Source organism: Necator americanus, chromosome II, assembly GCF_031761385.1.
Source record: "Necator americanus strain Aroian chromosome II, whole genome shotgun sequence".
In the NCBI taxonomy this organism is placed as follows: domain Eukaryota; kingdom Metazoa; phylum Nematoda; class Chromadorea; order Rhabditida; family Ancylostomatidae; genus Necator; species Necator americanus.
Genome location: NC_087372.1, coordinates 25,958,043 through 25,980,029, shown reverse-complemented (window position 1 = coordinate 25,980,029; position 21,987 = coordinate 25,958,043). Strand labels below are relative to the sequence as shown.

The window sequence follows — 21,987 nt, the reverse complement described above, 5'->3', positions numbered from 1 at the left end:
GTAGAGTGATACCACCTAAAAATGTCGTATATAATATGCTGTTGCCATGTAGAGTATACGATGCGCGGACATGCGGTGAAAGATGGTGTGGTTGGGACGTGGGAGCACGGACAGCACAGAGGCGGGGAATCTGCGACAGGAGAGAGGAACCCCGTCAACGGGCACACAAGGACCCAGAGTGGCTAATGCCACAACAACAAAGTGCCAACACTACAAACGAGGGGATGAGGATGTGGGTTCGCGGATGCAAGGGCCATAGGTAGATCATCGGTCTGGCGCGTGCGGATATGCGGCCTGTGAGAGCCATAGGCTAGTGGTGTGCGACTTCCGATCCTAGGTTCCCACCGGGACCCACTACGCCTTCCCTCCTACAAGCTGCACTATCCGCAAGGCGCTTAAGGAGCCTACATCCCAAAATGCGTGCGCGCAGGAGTGCCAGGGCAACTACCGCTATGGAGATTATACCCCTAGGATTGCTGCCACCAACCCTAAGGGTAACCCTGGTTCAGTCCTCTACATGTGGGATGCAATAGCCCCAGTCGTGACCCTCGCACATGAACCCTTACACTCGCAAGCCCAACCCCCAGGCTCGAGTGCAGTGCCAGCCCACTGTTGATGGGCACCCGGCACGTCATGGGCAGCGTAGGGCAGCGAGTGCCCCTACGGGATCGCCCAGCGCACGACAACGGGCTCGGTTCGCCGATGCACCATTGTCGTGCCCCGGGTCCGCTCTGAGTAGGAGCAGCGGGCATCGGTGGGGGGGACCCAGGGCCGACTGCCCGGATCCGGAGGGGCCCTGCGCTGGGCTAGTCGCCGTATGGCGGCCTAGCCCCTCCGAACCCTGCGGGCTCGATCCGAGGGTCCCTTCCCCCCTGCCCCGACTCCCCCTTTGGGGGCCTCGGGGCTGCCCCCTTGATCCCACGCCCCAATATGGTTCCTAGGGTGCAATGCGGTTACAAGGGTTTTACAACTAGGGTTTATCCTTAATACATCAATACACGACACGGCACGCACAAATATACACGACATAAAGGTGGATCAAATAAGGGGCCAGTCATGGCTAGATGGTTAGGTGGCTCTCGGCGGCAGATGGTTTAGGGTTGCGGTTCGGACCCCGCGGGCAGCCAGCCAGGGATAGGGTTGTTGCGGTAGTGTGGCGGTGCGGCTATCGAACGAGACGAAATATAACGCGACGCAACACGACACCATGAATAATGCGAATAAGAGACTGGTCCGAGATCGGGAGAGTGGCGAAAGAAAAACTGGAACTGGAACCCCGACTGCTCGGTGCCAGCCCTTATATATGGCTGCCGCGTGGGAACGCTACCGTAATACATTGCCAGTGGCAAGGTTTCCCACGCGGCGCGCGAGAGCGGCGGCCGGCTGGCTGGGAAAGTCGTGCCGGGCACGACACCGCCCATGCGGTCTGCGGTTTAAAGGCATCACCACACGAATCTGTGGTGGTACGGATTTCAGGTGGAGTATTTGCGTACGGGATAGTAGATTATGGAGAGAGGGGTGATTCTGTCCATTTCTTCCTAATTGCCGGAAGATACGGCGAGTGCGCAAGGCTGGCGCGCTCCAATCGAACTCCTTGTAGAAAATCGCGCCCCGGAACGCTTGAAGCCGCATCTTGCGGGCCGTTTTTTACGGCAATTAGGAAGAAATGGAAGTAATCACCCTTCTCTCCATAATCTACAATCCCGTATACTCCACCTGAAATCCGTACCACCTCAGATTCGTGTGGTGATGCCTTTAATGGTTATTGAGTGTACTGTTGTGAACGCTTTGAGCGCCAACTCAGAACAAAATATACCTCATCCTACGCTGTATGAAGTTCTTTCTTTCTTCATGTACCGAATGGACCGGTCGTGGTCCCGCATATAAAACTTCATGTTCCAGCTTAGACAAAGGAAATTTCTCTCCTCAGCGGTGACAACCTGGAATTTCCAGTAAGGATTTGTTGAAAGGTAAATAGATGATACTTTGAAGGCACACGCCGCTATCCCATTGCTGGTAGCATAGTAAAACGCAGAAAGTTTTACCTCTTTTTAGTGTACTCGACATTGAGATGCGTCCACTACACGAACGATCTTGCCCCACCCCTCTTCGTTTTGTTGTTGGAGAACTATGGTCTAGTCGTGCTTGGATTTCTGATGCAAAAATCGTTATTCATAGAGTGGTCTGCGTCAACCAGATGAGAGAATCATGTACGGCGCGACTTTTAAAATGGATTCTTTTCCTCTTGGATTCTCTCTCCAGGCGAGTATTTGTGCCGGCAGTAGTGGCTGGTCCTTCGTTGGATTCCATGGCAGAGATTTTCGCTTGTTATCCAGATTCTTTTCAGCAATTGGTTTCCTAGCTTTGGCCACCCTAGAGATGAATTCCCTGCTTTTCATGTTTATGTTTTCAAATGTAAGTTTTCAACTGTTTTATGGAATGTTTGATGTTCATTCACCGTTGACTATCGAGAACTACATAAGTACTACATAAGTACATAAGTGACTTAACAGTCATTACAATGTTATGTACTTATGTAGTTCTCGATTTCGCGAGCGGCAGTTTGCGACCGTTGTATGGTCCGCATTTAAGGCCGAAATTCTCCTTTTTGGAACTACCAACGGCCCTCGGTGATTTCTAGCATTGCTCCTTTTTCATACAGGACACCAATCTCGCCTTCGAAGGCCTTATCGTCAAGTTCAAATGAGGAAATATGAGTGTCGAAAATTCTCTATATTTTCCGCATGCTAATAATCCAGCAAAAGAATAACTAGCAAGATTAGAGAAAGGCTGAAACAATAGCAGCGTGTGGAGCGAGAAATTCTGTATTAAATTATGTCTGGCATTTCAATGCGCATTTTTAATAGCGCTCACAACTTACTCTATAATTCAATATTTCAGTCAAGCCACGGTTACTCCTCCGTCACTCCACAGAGAAATCATTAAGGTTGAATCCCAAGTGGACAAGCCATATGTTTTTTGCACTTAATCGAAACGACACGGCAGCTATGAAGGCGCTATTGTTGTGTATAAAGAAAAGTTAAGTTCGAAAATACCTAGCCTTGTCTATGTTCTCGCTTCATACAATTGACAATTATGACGTCAAATACTGATTACATACCGATCGAATGATTGAAGTGGATTGAAAAAACCTGCATTTTTTTCCATTCTTTGGGACAAAATGTACTAGCGCAAAGAAGTCAATAATTTGATGTTCCTCCTATCGCGCCCAGCGTTCACCATCATGCAATTGCTTTTCCGATGCCCCACAGTGTTTTTTTACCATAAGTTTTGCCTTTTTTCACCGAGTTTTTGTGTTTTTCTATGCTTTTCATGGCACTCGATGCCCTCGATACCCTGCTCGAATCTCACGAGCAGTTTTGGCGGCTTTACAACCCCGAATAAGTGCAAAAAATTAGAGATTGTCAGAAATATTCTGTGTCGTCCACATGCCCCTTTATTTTACCTGCATGGAAATACAGAAAAAAAACCTATAAAAATTACAAAATTTAGACATAACTTGTAGAACCAGAAATTCCCATCAAAGGATTTGTAGAATTTTGCCAGTGCTTTGTATTTCTTTGTGTGTTCTTAAGTGTAAAAAAAGTCATCGTTCCTTAACTCACTATTTTCTGAGTATTTTTTAAATTTTGATTTGATCTGATTTTGGCGAGGAAAATAAGTCTCAAGGTGGATTTGGACCAGATGATGTTCATGAAGAATGGATGGCTCTCTAACACTTCATTCATGCTCATGGAGTACAGGTGATTGCTTCATCTACTTATATGTGGGTCAAAACATTAACATGATGAACAAACTGACCTCCGAGCCAAGCAGGAAGAAACGAACGAGGGGCTTTGGTCGGGCAGAAAGTGATGTAAAAAGTATCCTGAGGATGTAGTGAAAAGAAGGAGGAAAGTGTGGTCACTGAACGCGCCATCTATATAGTGATGTTAGAAGTATTCACGCAATTGGAAGAGGGGATTCGAGGTTTCCTTATACCTCATCAATCGAAGTAGAGACATGATGCGGCATCTGCGAACTGATGTACTGGATTGGCCGCTAATTTTTCTACACCTTGAAAGAAATTGAAAGCAAGGGCATGCCTTTCTCCTGGAAGTTCAGGTGAAACTATTTGGTACTAGAAGCGTTTTAACCAAAGGTATATGAGAACGCTCGGTCTCTGTTGTGGTTCCGTGATGCAAATGAATCTCCGAGTGATTTTCTTCTGGGAGTGTAAGCAACGAAATACGGCACGTCAGGCGGCTGCCAATATCAGCGAGGCGTTGGGCGAGGGGACATAAGCAACCGTCAGCGACAGGTTTGGCCTCTTCGACGAAGAAAACTCTTCTTATCATACACCAGACATCCGCGCGCTAAATTCTTGGAGAAAGCTCTGGTGTGAGCCCACGGAGCTTTGAAAGTGCAGAAAAAAACATGATGAATTGGGCATTGAGGTGATGCAGCAGCTCTTTTGGCAACTACTCCGACATTACATTTCAGTAAATTCAAGGCAAATGCCCTGAGTAGTGTGCACCGTGTGTGAATTATAAGTTCCTCACGAACCTCACCTCAAGCAACAACGTGAGGTGTCCTAGCTGATTTCTTTTTTTTAAAGAAGTGGTGTTTAAATTTATGTGTTCTGCCAGTTCTTTCCGGGGATGCATCCAGGCGTCATTGCGGTCACTGCGTAAACTACTTCATCTGCGAAACAGGATTTGAAGGTTATTTAATTGCAGCCTGTAGCGCAATATTTACGATCAGTTGGATAAATTTGGAAGACAAACAGCAACTTCTTCTTCAGAATTTTTTGCAAGCTCATGCACATAAATGATTGATTGCCCATGCACTTTTGATTGATCCATCCTGAGTAATGCGGACCGTTCATAAATTATAAGTTTTTCACGAAGTTAATAAGTTAATTTACAAATTGCAAACATTCAAATCAATTCAAATTCAATTAAAAGATGAGCTCTAAAGGGTATGTCTGGAAAACAAGTTAGGTTTCAATTCGCTAGTCGCTAACCGATCAATTGTCATTGAACGAAAAGAACTCCAGTTTGCATTAACTGTTCTTCCGTAAAGACATTGGAACGATAAATATATTTATGTATCCCACCGTACGGCAAAATATCTTACAAACATGACGCCAATGTCTGAGGCTCTAACATTAGTTCGAATGTGAATAAAATACGTTGCACAGCTTTCGTTGACGCCAGTTCCGGTGAAACTAATTGCTCCAGAATTTACTGGACTGCAAAGTCGAAGTAGTTGCCGAGAGACCTGCTGCATCACTGCGATGCACAATTCATCAAGAATTTTTCTGCACTTTCAATGCTGCAGAGAATGTGTATATTACGGCTGCATTGGAATTTCCGTCACTCCCAGACTCGCTCTTTGATACTGCGATTTTGGATTACTACCTGTCCGTCCAAGTTGCTCTCCCATTCCAGTCGTCTTCCCCAATCTTCGCTATCCAAAAAACTTCTATAAGTTCTCAAATTAACCTAACAGCTGCTAATGCTATTTGGTCAAGAGAGATAAAGTGTTTGCCTTTTGGACATCTTCTTTTGGCGTTTGAGGCACAAATTAGTTGAACTGTTCGATCCTTTCATAGAAAACCACACAAACGTTTTGACTCATTTTTAGCGACGTTGTAGTGATTTCTGTTTCAATTAGGTAAAGAAGCGTTGCTCTGATCTCTAGTCTCTTTATTCCCAGCCTCTGGCAGTTTGCAGAATAAATCTAGTTTTGTAGATAGTTCTAAGCTTCCAGCTATTGAAATTCATTGTGTTGATTCAGACAGAGTTGCAATCAGCAATGGCGGGGTTGCTAACTACTCCAAGGCATGACCCGGCTAAAATAGCTTTATTTTATGATTTTTAATTGGTTCCCTGAAGTGTCGCTCCTTTTTGTTTTTGAAGAACAAGCTGCAGCAGTGATCCAAGAAGTAATCAAAGCTGGGGCTCGCCAAGCAAAGCAGCTCTTTTTTATAAATTCAAATTCTAGCTTATCAGCAAAAAACATGCAGGCGAAGCTGCTTATCTTTTCCAACTTTCTGGCAGCCCCTTTTTTCACAATTTCTAGGCGATCAATTTCCTCGTCTTCGAAAAATTGCTGATTGCATAGCGTTCTTCTGGAGAAGTATTTCGTTTGAACACTTTTCACTCGCTTCGATCCATGTCATAGAAATGCGAAGAGGAGTAAGCGGAGTGAATATTAAAAAATCCTTTTGAGGCGCTTTCTAAACTTCAACGAAAAGTAATATGAGTGTTTTTAGTATTCAGTATTGTGTCCCATGCTGCCGTGTTTGTTCAGGCTTTGTTTGCCGTCAGCGACGTCTGTTACCTCTGCCCTCGTGTGCCAATCCACGCATGTTTCACGGTTCTCTATGGTCTCTCCACGTTACTCCCTGGGTTCTCGTGGTCCTCATGACTTAGCGTTCAGTAGTAGGTGTGTGCGATGATCCCAATTCCAATTCCAGTTCCGTGTTACGTTTTTCGTTGATGGTGTCAATGTATTCACCTCGTCCCCCTAATCCTTTGTTGGTCGAGGGAAGAGGCTCAGTAAAGTTTCACATTCATATATAGGCTTCCTAACTACCAACATACTCCGTCTCCATAGTTACGCCGATTTCTGTTTCAATCGGCGTTGCCTCAGTCAACGCAGTTTGATCTCCTCAAAATACGCTTTCCTCTTGGAGGAGAACTGGTTCGACAGGTTCTTCTCGTCATGTACTCGCATTCTATCCCACTTCGCCTTTCGAATATGCAAATCGATAGCCCAGTAGCGTACTACCCTTACCCCTATATAGTTTTGCTCATTCCACTGTAGTGTACTTCGCTTCATATGCATCCTAACTCTTTTTGTTTTTTGATCGAGAAATAGTTTCTGTCCATGGAATTGCAATTTATGAACATGGATGCAGTGCCGATAGTGTTGAAAAGAAAAAAAAGAAAAACTCTCTTCAGCAATTCTCAGTGTTTGTACTGGATTTTCTCTAATTGCTTCCTCATCATTTGGCTTTCCCTTCGAAGTCTGTCCTATTCACTTTCTGAAAAGAACTCTGTAGACTATACATGTGCGTCTCAGAAGCACTGCCATCATCGAAAACACACATTGCAATGATTCATCTTTTTCTCCCCATTAAGCGTTATAATCAGGAAATATATGCGTTTCGTTTTGTTTGATATAACCGCCCAGGAATAGGAGAATTAGGTGAAGTTTCTTTACGGTTCTTTTTACTGTTTTACGTAATATTTTAACAATGTTTTGTTTTGAGAAACCTTGATTCTGGGAAGTCACAAGCTTGCTTCATTTTAGAAATTCCATCAAAAAAGTTCCTTCTACTTAAGATATTGGAGAAGGACATCTCCATTTTTCTAAATTGTTTGCTCCCACCTTCAATTGTGCGTGCAAATGAAGGAAGCTGGCTCAAAAAAAAATTACTGTGTCAACAATGTGGAACTTTATATGGATTACATCTTTCCAAACGTCCATAAAACTAATATTTGCTAGCTCTAACAATGTTTGAATTGTGGGGAGAGCACTGTGCGCCCACTTTTAGCTCAAAACATTTCTAGTCTCGTCCCTTCGTCTCTAAGCCCATGCTACTGGCTGATCCCACAAACAATACTTTTTTTACTTTTCGAAATTAAGGAAAACAGAATTCATTTTTGAATCCAAGATATACTTGCCTTCGTTTTCCACAAGACTAATCAATGTTTCTGGTTTGGGTTCTATGCTCTTCTTCCAAAATTCAGTTGTCTGCGGCGAAAAACACATGTACAGTGCTGTTTCAACCTCATCTTCCATGCGTTCTTCCTTTCAAATAATTTCGTGGGCTTTCGTGAACTCGGAGGAAATGTTAATCAATAGTGCAATGAATATAGAGGATCGTTCATTGAACTTATTGAACGAAATATGTCCTTCGTCCTCACTCACTTCCACTACAATTTTGCAAGAACATTTCGCGAATTATCGACCTGGACACCGTCTTCGAACAGGACTTACCTAAAAAGGAAGTGAATTTGTAGTTAGAGCTGTTAGTTGTAAGCAGTAATGCGAGCTGTTGGAGCAAGCTGGTGCAGGCATTCCATCCTTTCTCTCACAGACTTCATCCTACGCAATTGAACAAAAACGCATTATTTATGAGGTGGCCCAGTGCTTTGATGGTTCCGCACGTCGCCTGATATAACTCGCAATTTCATGCCTAAAAACTTTCTATTTCCCAACTGATTCTAAAGCTGACTAAACGCTGATGCATACGCTCATCGATTCTAGTGCCCGAAGATTTTGTTTGTTTTTTTCTCATATATTCATACAAAAAAGTCAGAGTTTCTTTCAGAAAGTCGGGAAAAAAAACGAAAACCCAAAATGAACGAAAGTTTCACGGACAGCGATGACGAGGAGATCCTCTTCACGAAGGAAATGGTTCGTCGGCTCAAGAAGTCAGCACAACAGAGTGAGCTCATGTTCCGATTTGCGTTACGGTTGTCAGACCAGTATTAATATCCACCTAAGGTGCAGAAAAGCGGGAAAACAAAAAAAAAACCACTATTTCTTGATTTCCCATCGTACACACGGTGTTCACCGTCAATAAGCATTTTAAAATCCTTCCAAAGTTTTTGCTTATCCATCGTAGCTTCTTGCGTTACCTTGCGGAACGATCGCGACACTGTTTGTTTGGAAAGCCCATAGAGTGAGATAGATTACGCGACCTTGCTTAACCCCAGCGGTGAGTTTTTGAATTCGCTCGACCTTATCTTTGACTGGGCGGGTGTAGTGTAGCGGTTAGAGGTTCCGCTTACTGCACAATCGATCGGAGGTTCGAATTTGTCCTAGTGCTCACCAAGCCTTTCATCCCTCTGGGGTCGATAAATTGGTACCAGACTTGTCTGGGAGGATAAAAACACTGACTTGTCACATTGGCTAGCCGCCGCAAGGTCGAGGCCAGTTACACGTTCGTAAACCTCAAACGATTCTGAATTGAAGTGAACGTGGAGGCGCATCCAAAGCGGATTGATTAACGCCAGAAACTTTTTCCTTTATCTTTTATCTTTGACTGCGTAATGTTGAAAGTGATCGGTTGAGAGATCTCGCTTGATGTGCCAAATTTTATTTTTCATATTTTCGGTTAGAAGACAGTTTTTCCAATTTTGTCTTTTTTTTGCAATTTTTTTCATTTTTGTTGCTTATCTAATAACTTCCAAAGGTTTCATTCGAAGACGGTTTACTCTGTCTTTTCGAGTTTATGTGAGTGACAGGAGAGATAACCTCGAGGAGCAGACCATCATTTCGAACGCGCTTCAGCATTCATCGCATCATATCTTATGTACATTTCAAGAAATCCATTCTTTGACTTGGAAGTACGACGACATCCCTATCGAACCTGAGAACTTCGGCCTCGTCCTGGCATCTCTATCCGAAGGAGATCGATAAGAAGAAGTGTGCTACTACTCACTACGTAGAGAAATCCCCGTTGTCGCAAAACACGAAAGCTGTATGGTTCTTTGCTGCTCGCGTTTATCGCAGTGGAACAGAAGTTTCTGCACAGTTGACACCTGTTTCCTCATCTTTTTTCCAACAAGAGGAGTTAGTAATCTGTAATCCGAGAACTGTGCCCAGCATAAAATGAGTTCACTGGTCTCCAAAGGCTCTGAAATGAGATTCTCACACTACAAAGATAAAAATCTGTGGGACTGTGGTGGAGACGCGCGACATTTTAAGTTTTCAATGCCGGACGAGCAAAATTCATCGCCGTTTCACTTTGTACGGCGGAAATACACTGCTAGATAGCGAAAAATAGTTGATAGCACTAAACTTGGCTCTACAAATCCACATACCACTTGCTAGGCGACATACCATGTGATCCTTGATGGGTATTTAACTACTAAATTGGACCTTGTTTCTTTATTTGCTGGACCATCGGAATTTGTAGAGATCAGAAGTTGAACATACAATTACAGTCATAACATAATAATAGTCATAATCATAACATAATAATAGAGACGACGGCAGCAAGGATAAATTAGGGGAGTGTTAGAGTTTGGGCTCAAATCTTGTGCAGAAATCTCTGAAAATAATTTAGGAACGTGCAGTATTTTTGTTAAAAATGAAATTAGGGAGCTATTTTTGAGTGCAAAACAAGTGCTGCTGTTGACAATTGCAAAGAGAAGTTGTGTATTGCTTTTTTTGCATTAGTTTAGCGAGTCCAAGAAGTGGAATGCACCAATTTGACCCTCAGCGTACTAGTATATAGTTCGGAGAAGCATTAATTAGGGTGTTCTTTAGAGTTAGAGTTTCTTTAGAGTTTTGTTCAAACCTCGACAATGACTTGCGGTGGCTAGTCGATGTGTCAAGTCAGTGTTTTTATCCTCCCAGGCAAGTCTGGTACCAATTTATCGACCCCACAGGGATGAAAGGATTGGTGAGCACTAGGGCGAATTCGAACCTCCGATCGATTGTGCAGTAAGGGGAACCTCTAACCGCTACACCCGCCGTCAGCTATTACCTTATCAAAATTCATGCTGGCTAAACTGAATTTGTTTGGTTGCGGATTTGTTTTTGGGTGGGCGACTATGCTACCACTCCCAAGTTTCGAAAACAATATAAACAGCTATAACTTTTGCTAACGTGAGAAATTTATGAAATGTTCAAAGAATGCTGCATTTTGGCATAATAAAGACAAAAACAATGTGCAGAAAGAATAAAAAAAATTTCGCTTACCACAGAAGTCCACATCAGCTCCGCTATCGCACTTCCTATTTGACATTCCCTAGAGGTTTTTGGTTTCTGACCTTCTACGAAGTACTTTGCTACAAATCGCCCAATAGACCCAGCTTGCTTTTTTCATAACCATTGGAAGTATTGCACCAATAACGTATATATTCTATTGCATGTCTTGTTTTAGAACCGGTATTTTACCAACAATGATTGCATTGCAAAGAAGCGCACTGGATTTTCATTTTTTTTAGAAGATAATGGGATGACAATCATACGTGCGCACATTATAAATACATAAATATTTGTATGTATAAGTATAAAAACGTGGATAGGACTGGTTTTAGCAAAATCCTTTTCGATAAGTTTTCCGTTTGGTGGGCATCTAGTGCAGTGCTTCTGAGATTTTAGTTCGTAAGGATTTACTTTACGTTCCGTTTTTGGTGTAATTGAAGCTAATTAGGATCTGTATAGTCGTAACAGTGAGAAAACGCCCTTTTCTAGTTTAGTTGTTCCTCCTGATGCCAGCGTGTCTTTCCAAAGACTTCAATTTGTAACTGTTGACCAACTTTTCGTGTAATTGCGCACTGACTATGGAAAAGGTAGCCATGCACAGTTACTCGGAGGAATGGAGGAGAATTCCAACTTTTATAAACTCAGGGACTCTGGGGGCGCTAAGGGGCAAAACAGACGGCAAAACGAATCGAAAAGGACTCTGCTAAGACGACGTCTATTCCACTCTACAAATTCTATTCAGAAATTGTAAGTTGAAAAAGCAAAAAAAAATTGTGAGAAGCAACAAGAAAAGAACTCTGAGGAGCATGTCGTGAGAGAGGCAGTGCACGCCCACCCGAGGACACGTTGGGTCCTGCTGATTCTGTACGTTTTACGTCAAATGTACATGGATGCACCCTTTTTTATGTGCCATTAACGGGAGAGATCCTCCTCAAAATTCATCATAATATCTAGATAAGCCGCAACACCGTCAGGAAAGGATCTCAGGTACCGAGTGGAGCAGACAGAATCCGCGTAGGGACCGCATAGGGAGCTACGAAGCATAGATCTCACATGTTTGGATAAATGTAAAGTTAAGTCAGTAGGTAGCTTAATAAGATCTTCTCTTGAAAAACACCAGAAATCCTTCCCAGGAAGATATCATAGATTCAACATATTCGGTGGTCCATTCTCATATTCCAGAGATCCCTGTCAACTCAAGACCGACGTCATCACTAAGCGATGCCAGTGGAATGAGTGCAGTGAGCACAGCGTCAGGACAAAAAGTGAGTACTAAAACTGCTGTGGCATGCGTTATTTGAAAAAGTGGATGTTGTCTCAATTCTGGAAGAAACAAGTACTGCACTTCCAGAAGATCGAAGACACAGTGGAAAGCACGACGCAGAGGTCGTCGGAGTGTTCACCAGTGAAAGAGACCTTAAGTTCTGGAAATGTGCTGTTGTCGCCGAGGTATCTGTAGTGATTTTGCTGAAGTCCCACTGCACATAAGTATGTAACTACACATCTCGCTGCAATAAACCTTACCTCTACTGTTCAAGTCACACACTTTTCTGTTACCTGTCCTGGAATTCTCAATTCCAATCTGTTAAGTTACGGCTTCTCCTCTTTCCCGAACGTGTTTTTTTTTCTTCGTGAAATGTTTTATTTGAATTTATCGGGACAGAATTTTGCACTGAATGATTGCTATCTACGCTTGCTGTGTTCCTCTGACTGACAATTCATAAATATCCATAGTGTCGTTATACAATTGAGGTGCTTTTGTGGGTGACTGCTCGGATCAGTTGACGCGCTTTCTGAACGGGCGCGCACAATCGCAAACATTCGAAATGCTCTGCTCTCCATTCATGAAGTCCAAAACTAGAGTGTCCACGGTGAAAATTCTAACTTCGTCCGTGGATTTCCGAACCAGTTGCTGTTCAGTGGGCCATGGGACTATGAGAGGTTTAGGTTGAGAGAGGATATGTCGCCTTGTCATTAGGGCCTAGAAAGAAATCCATGGTGGGTTGAGCATTGAGTTTGCAGGAATGACATAACGTCAAACTGGATCTCTTTGGCGTTGTCGTTTATCTTAACGTTCGTTGATTCTGACGCTTCTGTAGTCTACAGAGTTAATTATTGTGTAGGTGCCATGACAGACTGACTCGAAGAGAGATTAGCTGAAAGAGATTCCCTGAAAACAAAGTTGGTCCGGTCAAGAACGCATGCGATCGTGTTGCTTCACTTTCCCGGCAAATCAATAGTGTACGTCTGCGCTAATCCCGAAATTGACCTTATTGGTGTTTCTCTACAAACACAGGCAGAACTGCAGATGACGAGAGTCGAGTGTGATCACACTCAATTCAACCTAGTAATCAGGAAAATATTATAAGCTTAGATTATTTGGGTCGCGGACATTGGACGACGGAGTTGCCCACGTTCTACGCGTAATAAGTTGCACGCAGGGGCAAGCGTGGTGGGATAGCGTGATGGGACACGACCGTCTCGGATACGACCGCCAGAAGGAGAAGAAGCAAATTTGCTGTTGAAACATTGCTGTTGAGATAATTCCACGTTCTAACAACTATGAAATATCTACAAATACTGATTAAAGGCGTCGCACTACGAATCTGAGGTGATGCAGGTCCAAGGTGGGTTATGCCTAGAAGGGATCGTAGATTATGGAAATAAAGGTGATCCCGTTCATTTTTTCCTAATTGCCGTAAGAAACGGCGCGGAATATGCGGCTTCGAGGCGCTATTTTCCACAAGGAGTTCGATTGGAGCGCGCCAGCCTTGTGCACGGGCCGTTTTTTACGGCAATTAGGAAGAAATGGACGGAATCACCCCTCTCTCCATAATCTACTATCTCGTATACGAATACTCCACCTGAAATCCGTACCACCTCAGATTCGTAGGGCGACGCCTTTAATCAGTATTTGTAGATATTTCATAGTTGTTAGAACGTGATGCCTTTAAAGCACACAATACAACAACAAAGAGAAGAAAAAGGTGCAGTGGTCTAATTATGGAGACGACGAAAAATAAAAACAAAGAGAAAATCACTATTTTGGCAATGAAGTGATGGAACCGCTCAGGTTCAACGCCACGCAAAGCCAAACTTTTGCAGAAAAGGTAGAAACTTGAAGGTAATTCCAGAAGATAAGGATTTCAATACTTCATAGTTTTCAGCGGTTCATTAACAAATTGAACTGAATTTAATAGAATTTATTGGGCATAAAAGCCCAGATTCTGTGCATATCACTAGGTCTGTAAGATCGCAAATTTTGTGACAAGAGCACGTGGAGAAGTACGCTGTTTTCTACAGAACAAAGTTTGCTCTTCAAAATAGTTATGCCGCCGCTTTTTGATATCTCCATGTTTTCTGGAATTTAGATTTACTTAGGGGCATTTAATTTCGTTTTATTTAACTTACAGGAATAGTTGGGAAATTAGCACTTCTTCATCTCTCTCCCATCTAAATTCCAAAAATTCCCATGTAAAATTTGGAGAAAAAACGGCGAGTCCCCGGGAATCGCAGGATATAGCACATGATCAAGAAAATCATCGACTACAAAATACCGAAAGCGACCAGCTTAGCATTAAGTAACTCCTAGTTGTCAGACTTTATTCAAGATCATACAGTTTCCAGTGGTTTAGCAAAAACCGGGATTTCAGCTGGTTTTTCATGCCAGAGAAACAAAAACGAGTTTCAGAAGACCACCCATTCATTCTGATAGCGAGACCAAGGGTGCCCCGTATGAAGACAGAGTTTTTCTTTCCGAACCGCCTGGTCTAGATTCTCTCAAAATCTAGAAAGAAGAAATTGAAAGAAAAAGTCTAGAAAGGAAAAAATCGAAAAAGATCAGGAAATTTTCTTGTCTCATCCTATTTCCAAAAAAAGTGGGAAGTTCTAAGAGACAGAGGCATGACTATTTTGTAAAGTAAACCTTGTTCTGCGAAAAGGTACGTGGGCTCTTACAGCGAAGTTATTTGTGAACTTCCAGACCTAACAATGCGCACCGTCATTTGTCAGTCATTGAATTCTATTCAATCCACGTTTATACTGTTCAAAACTATGTATCATTAAACTCTTCATCCTTCAAGAATAGTAACAAGTTTCTGTCTCCTCAACAAAACTTTGGCTCATCGCGTTGTTGAACCTGGGTGGCATTCTCATACTGTCAACACGTTTTGGTGCTCCCATGTTAGTATCCTAGTCCTGAAAGTTAATCTAGTACTTTGTAATATATGCTATTATTTAATATTATTTAGCACAATATGATGTTTTCTAATGTATGCAGCTATTTAATACTACATAGTCTTCTTATCTGATTATCATGCTATGCTCCATTCACTACTGCCCATTCAGCTATGACCCCCTTCCCTTGCTCCTCCCTTTACGAACCCTCGATGGGATAATCCCATCACGCGCTTGACCCTGGTTGCATAGTTGTAGAGACGGTAATGACAGAAAGCTATTTAACACACCATTGTCTTGTTAGGAGCAGAGTGTGATGCCGAACTCGAAGTCACGAACTACACCCCTACCCGCACCCGTTCGTGGAGAGATCCCAACGTAGTCACTTTTTCAACAATGCAAGATATCAGAAAGTTTGCAAAGAGCGACAGTTAGTAGATTCTATTGAAGCCTTAGAATAAACATCATATTGTTGGACTCTCAGGGGAAATTGCTGGAATTGAGAGGTTACAGTTCTATAAGAGGCTAGGAAACTAAGGAAGCGGATGAATTAAGGAAGCATCAACGCGTTCCACTCCCTGTTAGAGTAGCTTGAGCCTGTACAATGGCTTGAGGGATCCATGCGATGTCTCAGGCCAGTGTTTTTATCTTTCCAAAAAAGTCTGATACCATTAGACCTCGCAGGAATGAAATGAGTGCTCTCTTATTGGAACCTTATACTGCTGTGCTGTGTCTCCCCAGAAACTACTGCAATCCTGAAAATTTGGTTGTTTTTTTATAGCTACAGTGGGCACGATAATTCTTCTCCTTCGCCGTTACTCTTAATAAAAACTCTTAAAACTCTTAGAACTCTTAAAACTTACCCCTAAACTACTTTGAAAAATGTCTCCGGCTACACATTAGCAAGGATGTGTCCGATATAAATTGCACTCCAAGGATATATCACTTTTGACGTGAACATATTTTTTGAAAAGTAAAATGATAGTTGGATATTTGTCATCTACATACCATTGCTAACAACTTGATATCTCTCACTGCCGTAATATCTTAACATAACATTGAAGATGTTGAGAGATTAAGAAACCTTCGACTTGAGTAGTTAGCCTTCCTGACGTTTGCACGTATTGTTTTCTAATACTATTTGTGTCAAAAGTAAAAATTAATAGAATAGCAGTTCAATAAAATAATAAAAATAGAATTAAAAGACTCGAAATAAAAACTAAACTAAGTCGTTCTTTGTGTCAAAGATAAGTATTAATGAAATGATAGTTTGACAAAATAATAAAAACATAATCATACAATAATATGATTATATATATATATATACAATACGTAATATAATACTTCATGCAATAAAAATAAAATTTGCTTCTAGAACGAGACTAGCTAGCGCTGGTATCGCATAAACCTTCCTCATTTTCGCATCTGACTTGTTCAACCGGATGGAAATGGTCGGAGCAGGGAGGGAGAAGAGAGCGCATATGTTTGGCAGAGAAGAGTTGGCAGCGTTGCACTCTTTTTTTAATGCACATTTATAAAAGAGATAGGAAAGAATAACTAGGAGACTTCACTGACTTAGGTTTTCGGAAAAGATTTTTGTTGTAGGATTGGCAAATTCCGTAAATTTCCATTACATTGACATTTATAGTGTAGTATCTGTTGAAATCTCGAGAAATTCTGATGGATTTTCCGTGCTGATGTGATAAGTAGAAGAGGGAGAACTTTGCTAATATCGATGCGTCACAAATATTATTTTTCTTTACATAATTTTGGATCAATATTGATCAGTCGATATATTTTGAGACGCTTGATGAATGGTTCGAAAAAGATGACATCGAAAAGACAAGCTGTTTTTTCAGGCACCTGACAGGAGTCCGAATTATTCAAAAATATGTTAAATTTTAGTAGCGAAGATATGTATTAGTTTGCCTCTTGCTATCGTTTCCGCTACTTTTAACGGAGTGTGCCAGAAGGACAGATAGTGCACTGACGTTGGAGGCCTCAAGATTAGCTGTCACCAGAGCTCTTTCGTCCTGGAACATCACCTTATGGGAATAAACATGTTTTAGAAATGGGAGGTCCAGACTGAATGGAAGCTTCTTTTTTTCGTGACAACTGCTGTTTTTTACCGTTCATACTTTTCAGCCCCCACGTCATTGTACGGGCGTAGTTGCGCGTTTGCAAACCCCATACCATTCTGAATTTAAGTGGACGGGGAGGCGCATTCAAAGCGGATTGATTAACGCCTGAAACTTCACCCTCTATTCTGATACTTTTTTTGTGGTCCAAAGGATGCTTTGACGTTCTACTTCAGGATGGTTTCTACTGTTTCGGTAGGTACTAGTGTATATCTCTTTCTGTCGGAAATAAAAATGTGAAGAGAATTGACGTAAAATACTTTGTTTCATTGAATTTTATGATAAAAGTCATTGAAGAACACAGCGAACGAAAAACGCCGAGGTATTTGTTTTGCTAGGATCCAAATAAGTTGGCTACGTGTTTCATGTGTAGGAGAGGACCGATTTTCAAGTCAGATCGAAGTCTACATAGTTGCTAATTGAGATTTGAACGGTGTTTTAGTGTAGATTGAAGAAAGGAATATGTGGATCTTATGAACACTCTTTTTAAAGATGAACATTAATAAATGAATATTGTGAATTAAGAGAAATGGACATTTCAGAGGACTAGAAAAAATTAAAATGAGAAAGTACATTACATGCAAAGCAGCCGTGACATAAAGTTGAAACCACAACTCAAACCGCTTAAACGAAGTGAATCAGTTATTAGAATAATCACAGTCTGAAGACAAATTTAGTGGAAATCCAACTAAGGCAAAATAATAAGGCAACGCATTTCACCAGATTTGAATTTAATTGCATGTTTTGATGTTGGGGAAAATTGTGGAAAAAGCAGGAACGGAGAGATTAGTGGAGAGAGAGGGAGTATAGATTATAATAGTATTGTGATGTATTGGTTCAGAGATTTTCACTTCCACAGCGCACACACCTCAGATTTCTATAAATATCTATAAATATATCTATATCTATATATCTATAAATTTAGATTATTTTGGAAATCCTCGTTGAAGAAAGGCAAACAAGTCACAGTTTTTCGACACCACTAATGAAGAACGTAGGAAGACGATGGACTAACATTAAGATGTTTAAGACTAAGCGTAATTGGACAGATTGGTTATGCAATTATTATGCGCAACAGACTTATTATGCAGGAGACCCCACAAAGCATTCTGTGTTGCTAAAACGCGAAAGTGGCGTAGCAGAGAAGAAACTCTAACGGGCTAGGATAAAATGTTAAGAAATATGAAAACGTCATCCGGAATGTGCACGAAAGAAGTGACGGACACAGCAACAGCACTTCTACAACAACAGCTACATGTTGTTGAATCACTTCAGTGCTGTTTATCGAAGAATCATCGACGCTGCAAAAAATGTAGTCTTTGCTTTTGCATCGATGCACCCAGTGGATGGGCGTAGCACAGTTGGTAAGAAGTTCAGCTGTAACTGCAATATTAATGGTCCGAAACTGCCTCGGCGCTTATCAAGTCTTCCCTTTCTTCGGAGTCGATAGGTTCGTTCCAGGCTTTTCGTGAAGGATGAAAACACCAAATTGACTCATCGGCTCTCTCCCGCAAGCCATTGTATGGGCTAAACGTGTGTTTCTAAAACCTCAAACAGTTCTAAATTGAGGCTGATTATCCAGAGTTTAATTAAAGTTCTGGTTTTCCGTGCACCTTATCTTTTATCCCTTTCCCTTTATGAATGTGAATATCTTCATTTTGTTGTGCTGTGCAGAATTGTTTTTGATTCGATGAGGAAACATGCGTATGAAGAGATGCGGAGAAATGTGGCCCCTGGTGTCAGTAGCACTGAAGCAACAATAGAAACAGTCCGACACGTTAGTTTTCTTTGTTTTGGACGACAACCAAGCGCGGATATGCAGCTCCTGGCTATGTCCTCCATCAAATAGCGTTCTATGCGCATCATGTAGGCTTTTCGAACAACGGTCAACGGTGAATTCACAATTCCGCCTTCGACGTGGACCATTGGCGTTTCTCGCATAATGTTCGCAACCTCCCCTTCGAATTAGGTTAAAGGCATCACCCCACGAATCTGAGGTGGTGCAGATTTCAGGTGAAGTATTCATATAAGAGATAGTAGATTATGGAGAGGAGGGTATCACGTCCATTTCTTCCTAATTGCCGTAAAAAACGGCCCGGAAGATGCGGCGCCGCACAAGGCTGGCGCGCTTCATTCGAACTCTCTGTAGAAACATAGTGCGCCAGAACGCCTGAAGCCGTATCTTTCGGGACCGTTTTTTACGACAATTAGGAAGAAATGGACGGAATCACCCCCCTCTCCATGATCTACTATCCCTTATAAGAATACTCCACCTGAAATCCGTACCACCTCAGATTCGTGGAGTGATGCCTTTAAGAAAAATGAACGGTACAGTTCTCAATAGAGAAAGCAATACAGAATTCAATTATTGCGCTGCCTAAATCCTCCGATGATGGTAAATTCTTCTTCATCATCACTCATGATCACCACCGGTTTAATTTTTCAAAGCAAAAGAAGCACTTAGCAGTAAGCCATCTAAAATCTAAAAAAATCCAATGTAAAAATAAAATTTAAATCATCTAAAATCTTGAAATAGAACCCAATCCAAAAAGTCCAGTCTGTTTCTCCGCTTTGGTAGTTTCGATGATATGATGACGATTTCATTCTTTAGTGAGCATAATCACATACATGCATTAAATTAGTGACTTAGCGATACATGCTGCAATTGACGTGGAAATTGCTCTGACGATGGATGTACCAATGTTACAAGCACACAACGTCCACGCCAGGAATGTTTCGCCCCAAACCTCTGATTAAAATATCAGAGAAACAATCATTACATAAAACAAATAAGTTAAGTTCAATTGGCACGAATATTTTCTGACTACAAAACAAAAAATTACAAAAACAAAAGTAGAAATAAGAACTGCAATGAGAAAAAAGTGGGCACACATTTAGAAAAACAAACGAAGTTGCTCAACTCACCAATCCGTCGTTTACTGCAGAAGGAGCATGCTTTAATAGATACAAAACTGAAAACTAACTCAATAGATATTTTTTTTCCAATACAAACAAATACTTTTTCGACTATAACCTCGGGTCATGCCATGTTACAACTATTGGGTTTTGGCGAATGTTTAACAGCACTTTGTACCGTTCTCAGTGTCGATTTTATGATTAATCCTAATCTCAGAGAAATCTAATGATATGTAAATTGTTCTGAAATTTTCATTCGATGGGAGGTTAAGGACGTGCGACTAGAACGGTGGTACATCGGCATTCATCGGCTTACAACACTCTACAACTGTTGATTATCACCACATAACTTAAAAAGGATAGCTGACTGAGTATGGATCAGTTTTCTGGGACGTTTCCTTGTTTTCAACTTTAATTCTCAACGCATCGTTTGAATAACAAGTGCAGGCCAACCATTGAGTCGGGCTTAGACGAATCGCAAATCAACTTTTCGAATCTGAAAGATTGAAGCGATTTGTCCCCCCGAGCCTTAAGAAGTCTTTGTTTGTTCGACAGAGTAAATACAGTAGGATAACTTTAATGAAATAATAAAATTCTATGGAAAACTTGTAAATTCGGTCGTATGAACTTCAGAGACAGCGTTTCGTAGGTACTACACATTTACCAAAATTTCTTTGATTCAGAACGCGAACACGTGTTCTTCGGGAGATATGGGAGTCTTGCGACGCGACCGCGAAGGAAGGGGGACTATGCGTGGGAACAGGTGCGAAGAAGTACTTCTTCAGACAAAAATTGTCAGAATTCAACAACACGGTCCGTGTGCTGGAGTCAAAGCAAGAAGAAGCTTTGTGGAACGAGGAGTTAGTACTTTTACTGGATTTCTATTTATTTGTGGTTACATAGCGGACATTTATGAACGCTACAACTAAATCTTCAAGAGTGACTCTCATTTTAAAGCTACCAAAAACTTCCAGTCTTCGAAATATTCAAACACAATGATGGAAAGGAGGGATTTACTATGTGTATTGTGGAAGAGAGTCTTTTAGGTATAAACTAGCAGCCGAGATTGAAAATTGCCTGAAGAAGTTCCGTGTGAAGAAAGCACCACTGCAGGAAGTTCTTCTTGAGCGAATTCAGGCACTGGAAAGACATGATTTCTCCGAAGCTCAGAGGTGCACGTTGTTTTTGTCAAAATCATTACCAAAAATCTTTTGGTAATGATTTTGACAAAAATTGACCAAAATTTTTTTCTTTAAGAGCAAAAGATATTTTCGAGAGAACAATGGATAGCGCCTTGCAGGACAGAGAGTTTGAGAAGTTCTTATCGGAACAGGAGGTTAGTTGATCGTTCTGCAGAGTATTATGATATTCTCAAACGGTAACAAAAACTTTGTGCTCAACTAAATTATGAAAGCGACAACAGATGAAACGGAAAAGAAGCTTTGGAAACACATGGATAGCTGAACCTCAGCCTGTTTTTAGGTTTTCTCACCAGATATCAGAAAATACACCAAAAACTTGTGTGATGTTATTCCGTGACTGCTTAGTAAAGTATAAAGTCTCTGGCGCAATCCGCTTGGGATGAGCCAACGCGTTCACCGGCTGCTGTACGGAAACGTTGAGTTCTGTGAACTCGCGTTGGCCCGAGCAATGACTTGCAGGGGCCAGCCAATGTATCAAATCGCTGATGTTGTCTTTCCAGACATGCTTGACACCAGAAAGAATGAAAGGCTTGGAAGGCAGTAGGGCGGTTTCGAAACATCGACCGATCGCGCAGTCGCAGTCGGGCCTCCTACTGATTGCGCTGCCCGCTTCCTAAGCGTAACTACATGACTATGCTGTAAATTCTCCGGAGGAAATACAAATTCTACATTCTATAGATATCTCCTAAGTCTAATTTATAGAATAATTTCTAATGCAATCTGTGAAAGAAGTGGCAGTATCTCCGAACTTCCGTGAAATTTCACACAGCTCATGATTTTTTCAGAATCATTGAGCTCGAAACATGTGGTGAACAATT

At 41.7% G+C, this 21,987-nt stretch overlaps 1 protein-coding gene across 3 annotated transcripts; it reads left to right on the top strand.

Moving 5' to 3' along the window:
* Window positions 1–82: 82 nt before the first annotated feature.
* Window positions 83–21,786, top strand: RB195_019484 (uncharacterized protein; the record flags this gene model as incomplete). 3 transcript variants are annotated; one of them, XM_064187345.1, is made up of 9 exons in its annotated part: window positions 83–236; window positions 7,204–7,218; window positions 8,348–8,464; window positions 11,920–12,002; window positions 12,089–12,186; window positions 20,651–20,827; window positions 21,014–21,139; window positions 21,225–21,303; window positions 21,670–21,786. In XM_064187345.1, 9 exons carry the CDS (start codon window positions 83–85, stop codon window positions 21,784–21,786), a joined length of 966 nt encoding a protein of 321 aa, XP_064043224.1. The 3 variants fall into 3 exon arrangements, with proteins under 3 accessions (XP_064043224.1, XP_064043226.1, XP_064043225.1); XM_064187343.1 differs by lacking the exons at window positions 83–236; window positions 7,204–7,218; window positions 8,348–8,464; ... (1 more) ...; window positions 12,089–12,186; window positions 21,670–21,786 and adding exons at window positions 18,398–18,501; window positions 18,726–18,828; window positions 21,450–21,506 and having other exon boundaries at window positions 20,651–20,730; XM_064187344.1 differs by lacking the exons at window positions 83–236; window positions 7,204–7,218; window positions 20,651–20,827; ... (1 more) ...; window positions 21,225–21,303; window positions 21,670–21,786 and having other exon boundaries at window positions 8,377–8,464; window positions 12,089–12,196.
* Between the last annotated feature and the right edge of the window lie 201 nt (window positions 21,787–21,987).